A 13,810-nucleotide genomic window follows, 5' to 3' on the forward strand; every position below is an offset into this window, starting at 1 on the left:
ACCAATCTCCAGACTACAGAAAACAGTTCCCCTGGAGAGAATGGCTGCTTTGGAGGATGAACTCTGTTGGATTACACCTCATCAAGGTCCTTCCCCTCTGCCTCCCCAGCCTCTACCCTTACACTTCCAGGAACTGGCAACCCTAAAACCTGTATTTATATGATGTTATTTTCAAAAACTCATATCTGACCTGTATCTTAAATTCCTTAGCACCTCAGTTTTCAATTTAAAAAAAAACAACACAAAACTTAGGCATCAAAGACTGTAAGATATATTTGTAAATATTCAGGCAAGATATGCAAAAGGCAGAAAGAAACGTTCTTAACAGATATTGTCATGATTTTTTTACCATCCTGTTTGTTACTATCCAGACACTTGCTCTGACCAATGCTGTATGCCTTACCTCTGAACATAAAAGTTTTAAAATCTCAAGCACAAATTCTAAGTTAAGTAAGCATGCACATATAAAGAATTATAAAACCCCTTATTTGATTTCTTTTATAAAAAACAGGATTACTTAAGCTTTTGTTATTGCTGTAATAATTTTGTTACTAGCCATATTTTTATATAGTAGGTAGAAGATAGCTAATATCATTCCACATGTCAAATATCATTCCACATGGCTTGGATTCTATGGTGCTGTTCTTTCAGGGCAGAGCCAACTCCAACAGCACATCACTTTTTCTATTTGCAAAGAAATCGAGGGTGATATTTGTCCATGGAGAGTGGTATTTCTTCTGCTCCTAATTTGTCCCTGCATCTTCTGGTCCACTGATCCAAATGATTTCAAAGGGAAAATGAATATTGTAATAAAAGGGGGGAAGGAGGAAGCAGCCTTTCTCTAGTGTGACTGCACACATGCTGCTTGGGATCCAAGCCTAAGATGCTTTTCCCTCTTTCATACTACGAGCAGTCATAACTAAATCATTTCCCAGCATTGTCCTTTAGAACCCATTCAATATATTGAACCAGATCCTGTGCCACTAAGATGCTCACAGTGCTTTCCAGTATCTTTTTTTTTGTATCTCCTTTTAAAACTTCAGAGCAGCTTATGAGGAAATGAGGAAAAATATGATTCTAAACTGAGTACGCAAAGAAAGTGATTCACCTTGGGACACTATCAAGGGGAGACCTGTTAGCTTTGTGTGTGAAGTTTGTATAGATCTCTGCATCTGATAGACTTCTAATTCACAGTGCTGTACTGCAAACTAGCTTTGAAACTTCCCCAGGATAAAAAGCAGTTTGTAGAGGAAAAAATGTCAAAAGTCGCTCAAAAGTCACCATGCAGCAGCCTGTTATACTGTGCCCATGATCTAATATGCCATACCTCAAATCCTCCATTGGGGTAGTGCAGAAATGCACCCCACCCCTGGAAGAAAATTCCTGGCTATGCCCCTGCATTAAAGGCAATGTAATAGTTCACTGGTGACACTTTGGGTCTTTGGATCACACCACCAGGGTCTCAAACTGTGCTGAAAAGCAAAGCAGTCTCACAGGCCATTATTAAAACTTTGAATAGTCCAGCTCCTGTGGATCTTGATGTTTTATGCATGGGAGGAAAAGATTAAAGGTGTCTGAAAGAGTTATTGTGAACTTCCTTTGTAGATTCAACCTTCCTTCATTATCTGATAGGAAGGGACTTCTGTACTGGCAAAGGATTTCCATAATAATCACATACAAAATGGTTGCTTACCGGAGGTGTGCTGAAAATGTAGAACGATGAACCCTTCAGTGCCAGGAACTTGAATTTATAGAGCTGCGGGGAATCTGCTCCTTGAAGCCTCTCATTCACCCACCCCATATGTATCACCTGCAGAATAAAACTTTTGAAAATTAATGTCAGCTAAATCTATCAGTTCTCATATTACCGTAAGCATGATTCCTGTGCTTTCTCTATCACTTCTATAATGGATAGAAATTGAGAATATTGTTTTTAATCTTATACCCTCTCATGTGCTTTGCTCTTTAATGAGCAAGTTCATCATGCATGAGTTGCAGTACATTGTTTCTAAGAATCCTGTTTTGCTTTGGTTTCATATAATCCCTAAAAACCACCTGATGATGAAAGTAAATGCAGCATAAACTGAGCAACAGAAACATATTTTGTAGGTATGTACTAGAAAAGCCACAGTCCTGTGGAATTCTACATTATTCTCAAATTAAAGTTATCAGGTTCAGTCCCTGCTACCTCCAGTTAAGAGGTCTCGCACAATGCCCTGAAAAGCTGCTGGCAGTCAGAGAAAACAATATTGGGCTTCACAGACAAATAGTTTGACCCTTCATAGGTTTATTTTTATAAAGACTAATCCTATGTGAAATTTGGTGCTATTCCATTATGGGTTGGATCCTATGGATGCAAGAATAGAAGGACCTCATATTTCTGAAGGATCCAGAACTTCTGTTTTCAAGTAACTTTCAATATTCTGCAAATATTATCAACCATTTCATTTTGAACTATAGCACTAATTTTTAAATACAGCGTTATAGGAAGCAGTGCAGCAAATAAATTGTTCCTCTACTCTTAGGGTTGCCAATCCCCAGGTGGGGACAGGGGATCCCCCTGTTTGGAGGCCCTCCCCCCACTTCAGGGTCATCAGAAAGCGGGGGAAGGGGAGGGAAATGTCTGCTGGGAACTCTTTTATTCCCTAGGGAGATTTATTCCCATAGGTCGAGCTCAGAAGAATAGATGCTTTCGAGCTGTGGTGCTGGAGAAGAATCTTGAGAGTCCCTTGGACTGCAAGAAGATCCAATCAGTCAGTCCTAAGGGAAATCAACCCAGACTGTTCCCTGGAAGGTCAGATGCTGAAGCTCAAAAACTTTGGCCACCAAATGAGAAGGGAGCACTCACTGGAGAAGATCCTGATGCTGGGAAAGACAGAAGGCAAAAGAAGAAGGGGACGGCAAAAGATGAGATGGCTGGACAACATTACTGATGTAACGAACACAAATTTGAGCAGACTTCGGAGGATGGTGGAAGACAGGAGGGCCCGGCGTGACTTTGTTCATAGGGTTGCAAAGAGTCAGAATCGACTGTGTGACTGAACAACAACAAAGTTCAACTTCCCTTGCTTTCTCTCAGCCTAAACAATATCACAGAATTGTGAGGATAAACTAGAAGAGAAGAGGAATATGTAGAGCAATTTTATCTTCTCAGAGGAGAAGCAGGATAAAATTATGCTAGGTAAGTAGGTCTGAGAAGGTGGAGTTGGAGTCTACTGTTTCTTCCTATAGCCACTGGCCACAAAGTTCCATATGGTCCCCCATTCTTATAATACCTGTATGAACCTGTTGGAAGAGGATGTTCAGAGATTTGGAGAAGAGACCTCCAAAATGTCCTTCTGTTAACAGTTTTGCTCATGGTTTGCATACTGAGGGGCACAGCTTCCTTGACTGATTCAATCCAACTCAAGTTGGGTCTTCCTCTTTTCCTGCTGCCTTCAGCTTTTCTTAACATTGCTTTCTTCTCCAGTAAGTCTTGTCTCCTCATAATTGTGACCAAACTACAATATCCTCTGTTATGTCATTTTAGCTTATAGGGAGTGTTCAGGCTATAGAACCTATTTATACTTTTTGGTGGTCCACGTTATCCATAAAACTCTCCTCCAACACCACATTTCAAATGAATCAACTAGGTAAAATTGCTATGCTCTTAAAGTGTTTCTGAGGAGTGAATTGTGTAGTGACTGATTTCCTACTCACCTTAAGCCACTCTCACATTCCTCTTCTCAGTGGGGCTTCCTTCCGATTTCACACTATCTGCCCCCGGGGCTGTAAGTAACGTCAGCATTTTCGTGCAGCAAACAGAAACCTCTAAAAACCAGTTTCTGTTTGCCACACAAGAATGCCGGTGTTACTTGCAGCCCAGGGCAGGTAGTGTGAAATCGGAAGGAAGCCCTGCTGAGAAGAGGAACATGAGAGCGACATAAGGTGAGTGGGAAATCGGTCTCATTGGTGTTAATTAGCACTTGACAACCAGAAATAATGCAGTTTATCTGAAGAATTTATATTTGTGGTAGCCTCCCTGGAAAAGTTATAAGAATTAAAAATTTCATTAGTTTTTAACAGGACATCTTTGTAATAGGATTGTGAGATTAGTTTGAATCTGGCGATTTATTAACAGTCTAATTGTTTCCATCCTAAAATGTCCACTACTGCTGATTATGGAGAAATCTCACTTGTGTCTCTCTCTCTGGTGTTGCTGAATGAGCCATGATACTTAATATTGAATTCCATTTTCTCCTAGGCAAGACTGGCTTTTGAAGATGAATAATTGTAGCTTAATGTATCCTGGACCATAAATATATATATTCTGCCTGTTTGTGGAAAGACTCCATTCCACTTAGGATAGAGCTGTTACCACTTTCTCTGCCTCCTTCTCCACCCTGTGGTTTAATCTGTTAATGATCATTAATTTTGTTGTGAGGGAATTTATGTTTTTGTGAAGTTTGTTGGATTTTTTTGGGGGGGGGGGTGGATAGGTGGGAAGACACTGAAAACTATTTTGAGTCTACACTGAATGGATAAAAGTGGTTTAAAATTTCCAAATAAATTCTAAAAAGAAATGTTCTCTTGTTTTTGTCTAAATACTTACCAGTCCTTCAAGGAGCCAAGAATCTTATGGAATTTCCCGAATTAAAGGAAAGTTAGTTTGGTGCTTGTGAGGAACTGGATGATGGGAATAAATTATTGTTATATATCTTCCAAACCTGGCTCCAAAATTTCATCTCTTTCTAATTTTTTTCTTTAACTGTCAATTGCTCTCAACTTTCAAGGTAATAAACATACTCAGTTCTTATTAGGCTACTGAGCCACATATTTCTTTTTAATATGCACGTCAAGTTGTTCTGCATACTTGACTAGTCTCCTGAGTATGCAGAAACCCATTGCTTATCTGTTCTGTTGCCCTACTGATAGACCCTCATCATGTTCAGTATTACAGGGAATGAGCTGAGAGCGGCTTCAATGCATTAATTTCAGTAAGATACACCCCCCCCAGTGGTCTCAAGATATAATACTGCTACAGTTTTCCCAGATTAAATGAAACAATGTTCTGAATTTTGTTTCAGTGATGATTGTTGCCTGTGATATGTTATTGCCCCCTTTTCTGAAAAGAAAGAAAGTTGTGGAAAAGCCTTGCAGATAATGTCAGTTTGAAGAACAATTGAATTTATTTTGGAAATCATAAGTATCATTATAAGAATGTAGGCAAGGCAAATTACTAAGTAATGCTAACAGGTATTCTACAAACATAACTTGGAAGGCTGGTAGGGCTGTAAGATAGCACAACTGAAATCGGGAACAAGGACTTCAGTGAGAGCAAGCTCTGCCTTTAAATAAGTAATTAATGACTTGCCACGGACTAATTAATGACTTGTTGCATCGCACTGCAACAGAAAATGAATAAGGCAAATAAAGTTCTGGCTTCAAACATCTTGGGGTGTTTGTTTGGTCTATTTATTCAAATACAAATGAAACATTGGAGACAGCAATTATACTCAAGGAAGAAAAAAAGAAGGGGTGCGGGGAGGAACTAAAATTGCAGCAGATTTTGTCTCTCTGGAATGCTGCATGTTTCACATGAATAAATAAATGACAATCAAAGTTAGTGAATGTTGTAATAAACTTGCCCAGGTTAAGAGTCAGATCTTTCGAAACAAGCTGGTATGCCAGCATTAGATGATGGGGTATTTTGAATACACCTTACAGCATAGTCTTGAGGAGCAAATTATTCATGCTGTGACAGCTTAACTTTTTAGAGTTATAAAGCTTCTTGCACACTATTTCTTTTGATGATTTAATTTCATCAGCTGTTCTTGCAAGGAATCTTCACCAGACCTTCCCCAAAGAGTAATGCAATATTAAGCAGGCTCACACCATTCTAAGTTTAGGATTGCACCAAAAATATTTGAAATATTATCCTGCCAGTCTTCCAACACTGCCTACTCAATGTCTGAACCTCAAAACAGCCCTGTCAATAGCTCAGGCCGAAAAGAGGCAGGCCTTTCCCCAAGAGATTTAACAACCTCAAATTTCACAAAGGAGGAGGGACAGGGTTGCCATTGCCAGTAGATGGTTTTAACTGTTTTAATTTCTGAACTATTGGCCTTTTAACTATTGTGTTGCATTTTTTTCTGTTGTGGTCCAACCTGAGTCCTCCCAGATAAAAATCTACCAAATAAAATAAAACAAATAGGGTTGTCAGGTCTGTGTTGGAAAATATGTGGTGACTTTGGGGATGGATCCGAGAGAGGGCAGGGTTTGGGGAGGGGAGGGGCCTTAGCATGGTGCAATGCCATAGAGTCTACTCTTCAACTGGCAACTCTAGTTGTTAACCTCTAGATGAAACCTGGAGATCTCCCAGAAACAACTCACCTCCAGACTACCAAGATCAGTTCCCTGGAAAAAATGTCTGCTTTGGAGGGAGTTCCACGAATTTCCCAGCCCAGAGCTAGCAACCCTTCTGAGGGACAGGAGGTGCAAGAGTAGCAAGCAGTGAATGAACAGCGCCTTCCTTCTCTGTAATGAGCAACTTTATTTCTATATATATTATATATTTCTATTATATTTCTATTATATATTATATATTTCTATATAAGCCCCTACAAAGCAGCTTTACAATCTTTTCAAAGCACTGCAACAATAAATTTTTGATCAACAGTTCTCTATTAATGCTGATTTAAAAAAAAATATCCCCATTTTAAAATACCAGGAAGAGAAGAAGAGGCTAATTCCTTTAAAGCTATAGATATAACTCAATACACAAGACTACTTTTTCACCCTCTATACAGATAGTATCATTGAATTTAATGTTTCATTTAAAAAGTCAGTCATCCAAAATGTGTACATTTTTGGAAATTGAGTCACAAATCTAGCTGCCTCCTAAAATAACACAGAAACAAGTGCTTTCAATTTTCTGAACATTATGATAAATTATACAAGTCAGAACCAAAAAGTTAATATTTGGAGAGTAGTAATGGTAAACATCCTACAAGTTCCAACAAGATGATATACATGTTTATGCTATTCAGCTGACATTTCATTTTCACATTAAGATAGATATATGAGCCTTAAAACAACAACAAAAATCTCACAGAGAAACACAATATATTAAGTAAAAATAGCTATATTGAATGTTCTTCAACAAGATTTGTTTTTGACCTGGTCTGAATCTATGTAGCAAACATTCTGGAGTGAATTTTGCAGCAAACATAAATGAACACAGGTACAAATCGTATAACAGAATTACTCCAATTATCCATGATATGTATAATCACACACACTGAAGTTACTAAATCTAAGTTGGGAAATACCTGGAGATTTTGAGGGGCAGAGTTTGGAAAGGGGAGAGTCCTCAGCAGGGTATACAGGCCTTTGAGCCCACCCTCCAAAGCAGCCATTTTCTCCAGGGGAACTGATCTCTGTCACCTGGAGATCAACTGTAATAGCAGGCAATCGCCAAGCCCCACCTGGAGGTCAGCAACACTAACACACATAATGATATATAGGAAATGATATATAGGAAAAAGTAAGCAGTGGACGGTAAGCAGTGGGGTGCCGCAGGGCTTGGTACTGGGTCCCATGCTCTTTAACTTGTTCATAAATGATTTAGAGTTGGGAGTGAGCAGTGAAGTGGCCAAGTTTGCGGATGACACTAAATTGTTTAGGGTGGTGAGAACCAGAGAGGATTGTGAGGCACTCCAAAGGGATCTGTTGAGGCTGGGTGAGTGGGCGTCAACGTGGCAGATGCGGTTCAATGTGGCCAAGTGCAAAGTAATGCACATTGGGGCCAAGAATCCCAGCTACAAATACAAGTTGATGGGGTGTGAACTGGCAGAGACTGACCAAGAGAGAGATCTTGGGGTCGTGGTAGATAACTCACTGAAAATCTCAAGACAGTGTGCGTTCGCAATAAAAAAGGCCAACGCCATGCTGGGAATTATTAGGAAGGGAATTGAAAACAAATCAGCCAGTATCATAATGCCCCTGTATAAATTGATGGTGCAGTCTCATTTGGAGTACTGTATGCAGTTCTGGTCGCCGCACCTCAAAAAGGATATTATAGCATTGGAGAAAGTCCAGAAAAGGGCAACTAGAATGATTAAAGGGCTGGAGCACTTTCCCTATGAAGAAAGGTTGAAACGCCTGGGACTCTTTAGCTTGGAGAAACGTCGAGTGCGGGGTGACATGATAGAGGTTTACAAGATAATGCATGGGATGGAGAAAGTAGAGAAAGAAGTACTTTTCTCCCTTTCTCACAATACAAGAACTCGTGGGCATTCGATGAAATTGCTGAGCAGACAGGTTAAAATGGATAAAAGGATTAAAATGGATAAAAGGGTGATTAACATGTGGAATTCACTGCCACAGGAGGTGGTGGCGGCCACAAGTATAGCCACCTTCAAGAGGGGTTTAGATAGAAATATGGAGCACAGGTCCATCAGTGGCTATTAGCGTATATATAAAATTAGTGTATATATAAAATTTTAGTGTATATATACACTATTAGTGTATATATAAAATTTTTTGCCACTGTGTGACACAGAGTGTTGGACTGGATGGGCTGCTGGCCTGATCCAACATGGCTTCTCTTATGTTCTTATGTTCTTAAATGAGAGTCATGCTTTCAACAATTGCTTTGTCATTCCTTGTAGGGCACATGCAGATGCTGTCAAGATCTGTTCAGCTGTGGGAAACTTCTTCTTTTAAAAAGGAGAGCACAAACAGGTTCTGTAGGGAAAAGAAGGGTTCCTATTCCCCCTCCAATAGTTTCTTCACATGAAAACCACTTGGGGCAGGGGGAGTTATTTCATCAATTTTGCTGCTCCATGTGAACTGTCTGTGCATTTGGAACAGCAAAATCGATAAAATAACTCTCTCTCTCCAGTGAAATTCTCCAAGAAGAAAACTATTTCAGGGGAGGTTGGGAGGAGCCCTTCCTCCCCCACCCCCGCACCCTGTGCCATTCTGAGCCAATTTGGGCATGTAAATGAAAGGGCATGTAAATGTGTTTATACTTTCAACCATAGTATCTTTTTGTATAGCTTTTTTTGGTTTGACCTATTGTGTACCCAGGGTTGTTTTGTAGAAAAATAGGTGGTGGAGCTCATCCAGGGATTGTTATACAGCTGCACATACTATTCAATGGACAAGGAGGTGGAACTCTCAGAAGGAGGAGGTGGAACTCTCAAAAAGGTTTAGGAGCTGCACTCCTGTGAGCTCCCCCTGAATCTGAGATCTGTGTGTATCATTAGATTTTGGACTAGTGCATAACTCTTATGGTGCTGGGAAATCATTGTTCCTGTCCAAAGGACTTTTCCTGTGATATGCTTCACAATTCAGTTTTTGTATCCATGCCGTTTAAATACTTACATGACATCACTGGCAGAGTTCAACCTAGTATCTAGAGCAGGGGTGGCCAAACTGTGGCTCTGGAGCCACATGTGGCTCTTTCACATGTATTGTGTGGCTCCCAGAGGTTGATGAGGAACTCAATTTAGGCTTACTCTCAAGTATGTGTGTTTAGCATTGGGACCTCAGTCAGCCTCTGAGAGCTGACCCATAGGTAGGTGACTATTTCTGTTGTGTGTGAAATGGGGAAGGAGGGGGAAATAAGCAGGCTTGCAGCTCTCCTCCTCCTTCACAGAGGTCTCCTGGAGACCTAGCATGGGGAAAGAGAGTGAAAGAGCTGAAGGAGCCACTAGAAAGTGGGATGGAATTAAAGAGAGCTGTGCAGAGTTCCTCCTTTAGTTTCATAGCTCTTGTAGGAGCTGTATTTATTAACCTTGGTGTCAAGGCAAAGAGAGATGTATAATGACGCAAAGGGCGGTCAGAGATTTATACAGTGTATGTGTGTTTCCTTCTCCCACTGGTATAAAAAAAAATCCCTTAACCTTTCCCTATGTTGGTTTTATGGGGTCTGTTAATCCCAGCTTCTGTTTTTTAAAAAGACTTCTAGCATGGTTGTGTTATAAAGTGCATACATATGTATTTTATCTTTCTGAGCAAAGAAAGTATTATTAAGAGTTTAAGATGTCTGTGCAATATTTGTTCATGTCTTGTGGCTCTCAAACACCCAACATTTATTCTATGTGGCTCTTACATTAAGCAAGTTTGGCCACCCCTGATCTAGAGTTCAGTGTTAGTACCCTAAAGACTTTCAGCTGTATCTGAGCAATTCATCTGGTCCATGCTCTGCAGATGTTCTCATTGTTGATAGAACTTCAAATAATGGCTGTGATCAGGAGTACTTTTTATCAGCTTTGTCTGATTTGCCATCTGAGCCCAGTATTAAAGCCAAAATATTCTGGTGTTATCACTCTAGCTTTAGTGGCACCTATACTATTGTAATACATTTTATATGAGCCTGTCCATGAAGTCTGAAAACTGTCAGTCCTTTAAGAACTTGCAATTTCAGCACATGTTGCCAATTGTAAAGCAGAACTTATTATTTTAGTCAGAGTGACTTAACCACATAGTCAGCTTTGCACCAAAAACACAACTACTGGATGCAATGAACTGGAAGGAATTAACAGAAAGGGTCATGCAAGAAGAAAGGATGATTTTTATCAGTCAAGTTACTCATCTCCGCATTATCCCAACATTCCTAAGGATAGCCTGCCCCTCAAGACTAGACCACTGGGAGATCTAGGCAGAGGAAAGGAGAAAGGGGAAAGTTCTGTTCTATGAATATCTTTTAATTCATAGTTCAAAGGATCCAGCACATACATTTTAAAAATGCGTAACCATGTCCTTAAAAAAAAAAGCAAGTAAAAAGGAAGTGGTAGATATTTACCAATAATAAAATGAATAGCATACCTGGTCTGAGGGAGAACAGCATTTATTTGCCATCTTTATCTGCAGAAAGAGATCCAGATACTTGTGTTACCAGATCAACCTATGTAATAGTCATGATGAGTTTTGTACATAACTACAATCTGGTTCCAATCATAACAGTTCTGGAAACTGAATTTAGCTATATTCTCAATATAATTTAGCACAGACATTTTGTATGAAGGCTGTGTAGTGGAAAATATGGCTTTCTGCATAATCTCTACCTTCCTAGAATAAGGAAATGAAAATACTGTTCCTTAAATTATCTTATAGCATCTCAATCAATGTATTTTAAAAGACAGCTAGAATTTTTAATTTCAGCAGTTTTCTGCATTTTTCTCCCTTGTTTACTGTGGCAGAACTATAGGTTTATTATATGTATAATAAATCAGGAAAGTTGGTTTTAAGATGGACTACAACTCTATTTCCTGGAGACATTTGTACTAACAATAAACCCAGGAACTTCTGTGAGAATGGAAAATATTTTCTTGCCTCACTGGTATGGAACATTAAGCACACTTGGAATCAATTCTTCTAAAACTTAGCTGCTGTCAAGAGTGCCTGTTGAAATAAGGCCAACACAATCTGAACCACTGGAAGATTATACTGTTCTATGTGAGATACAGATTTCCAAGTGTGCTTACACAGGTTAAAACATGCAAAACAGAACCTTTGAGGACCTTAGTTTAAGATTACTTTCTTACCCACAACACTTTTCCTAGATTAAACAATTAAGTAGTTTTCTAATGTCCACAATAATAGCATAATCATTTCAATAAATGTAGACCATGCAACCAGAGAAGAAAGGGCTGCCCCTTGTTTGCCTGGAGGGCTTATTTTTTACCTGTTCACACTCTATTTCTGCAGCCTCCCCTTCCAGATTCTAGAAAGTGCTCCTTGTGCAAAGGGAAGATGAGTCTATAACTTAAGGCACAGACCACAGCAAAGGTTTTGCATGCATGAGATCCCACACTCGCTCCTTGAACAATGAGCTCACTTAGCAGGGTTGGAAAATAAGCTTGTCTGAGCTCTTCCAGTATGAGTAAAACAGGATTAGATGGATATAGGGTTACCAGGTCCCCCCCCCCCCGACCAAGAGTGGGGGATGGTGGCATGGATTGTCAGGTCCAGGACCAGGGAAAGTCCTGGAGGGAACTGGAAATCCAGGTCCAGGGAAAGTCCAAGGATTGTCAGGACCAGGGAGATTTGGGGAGGAGCCTGGGGAGAACAGGGACCTCAGTGGGGTACAATGCCTTGGAGTCCACCCTCCAAAGCATCCATTTTCTCCAGGAGAACTGATCTCTGTAATCTGGAGATGACCTGTAACTCTGAGTGATCCCCAGGCCTCACCAGGAAGCTTGGCAACATGCGAGGGGGATAACACAGCCTAAATTGAGAACCAAGAAGGTCTGCTGTGTTACAAGTAACTACTAAATACAGTCTCAACAATCTTTTCAAATTTTGTAAATCACTTAGAATCTAAATTTCTTCTTAATTTGCATTAACGGCAAAAATAGAAATATTTTGGCAGTAAATGCAAATTAAGAAGAAATCTAGAGTCTAAGTGATTTACAAAATTTGAAAACATTGTTGAGATTATATTTAGTAGTTATTTGTAATGCAGCAGATCTCCTTGGGTCTCACCAGGAAACTGGCACCACTACATGGATATGACCAATGACCTAAAACGATACAGAGCAGCTGCTTATGAGCTTCAGCAATGATAATCACACAAGTAAATATATGAAATATCAGCTGTATTTATAATGCACTACCAGTGCACTCTTAAGTAGATTTTTTTTACTTTCTAGGTCCTCTGAAATCAAGCTTTTAACTATGCTTAGGATTGCATTGTAAATTTAAGGTGTCTATGATCTCTTCATAAATGTTCTACATAATCTCACTTAAGAAACTGAAAAAAAATATATATTATTTAAGGAAAATTGCAAACAATATAAAATGCTATTAAAGAATACTTCTGTAACACATTCAGACAAAAAGAATGTTGTTTGACAAGTCTAAGAGATTCTTGAACTCACATTCATTTAGCCTTTGTCCTTTCGTTGCATATGGCTCAGTAATTTAAAAGTCCTCTATTTTTTCTGCCAACCATCATTTATTATTTAGTCTGAACCCCAGATCCCCTCCTCCGAGATTCTACATCATTAAACTGTGGCAAGGGGATCTCTTCAGTTCATCTAAATAAGTATTTTCAATAATACTAATTTTGCAGCTTTCCATAATTCACACAATACAGAAACATTCCATAATTTATTTATCTATTTTCTTTCTATCAGATTTCATGTATCCGAACATTAGGTTACTGTGTCCTTACTGCGTACTGAACCCAATTCAGTGTGGTACAGTGGTTAAGAGTGGCAAACTGTAATCTGGAGAACTGGGTTTGATTCCCTATTCTTCCACATGAACTCTGCTGGGTGACCTTGGGCCAGTCATAATTCTCTCAGAGCTCTCTCAGCACCACCTACCTCATAAGGTACCTGTTGTGGCATGAGAAAGGGAAAGTTAATTGTAAGCTGCTCTGGGACTCATTAGGGGAGGGGAAAGCAGAGTATAAAAACTTACTTCTTCTATTCAGAATGTTTCAGCCTACTTATATCCCCTATCACAGATCATGTTTAAAATCATTAACATTTCATCCCATTCTACAGGGTGCCCAACTGTTATTACTTTAGAAATATCAACTTCTTGCATATTATGTTATCTGGAAAATAATTTCCTTGTTCACAATGTGCTTATTTATTAAAGATTTATATTGCATCCTCCTACATAAAAACATACAAGATGGCTTTCAAAAAAGAAGATAATGGCATCAAATACATTAAAACAACTATTTAAAACTAAGGTAATAAAAATAATATAATTAATATAAACTGTGGAGAAACACCCTCCACCCAAGAATTCACCCCAGTGTTTCAGTTATTGTGACTGTCCATGGGCAGGAGCCCTGCTGCAGAAC

At 39.3% G+C, this 13,810-nt stretch overlaps 1 protein-coding gene across 3 annotated transcripts in view; it reads right to left on the minus strand.

Annotated features, from left to right (window-relative positions):
- The window catches only part of SNTG2 (syntrophin gamma 2), a 442,273-nt gene that overhangs the window by 91,019 nt on the left and 337,444 nt on the right, over positions 1-13,810 (minus strand). For all 3 annotated transcript variants that reach the window (XM_060234602.1, XM_060234592.1, XM_060234610.1), the window contains 2 exons: positions 10,816-10,854; positions 1,694-1,810 (listed from right to left, as the gene is read on the minus strand). In XM_060234602.1, coding sequence (XP_060090585.1) covers positions 1,694-1,810; positions 10,816-10,854 — 156 coding nt within the window. The remainder of the gene's footprint in view (positions 1-1,693; positions 1,811-10,815; positions 10,855-13,810) is intronic.

Source organism: Heteronotia binoei, chromosome 1, assembly GCF_032191835.1.
Source record: "Heteronotia binoei isolate CCM8104 ecotype False Entrance Well chromosome 1, APGP_CSIRO_Hbin_v1, whole genome shotgun sequence".
Classification (NCBI taxonomy): domain Eukaryota; kingdom Metazoa; phylum Chordata; class Lepidosauria; order Squamata; family Gekkonidae; genus Heteronotia; species Heteronotia binoei.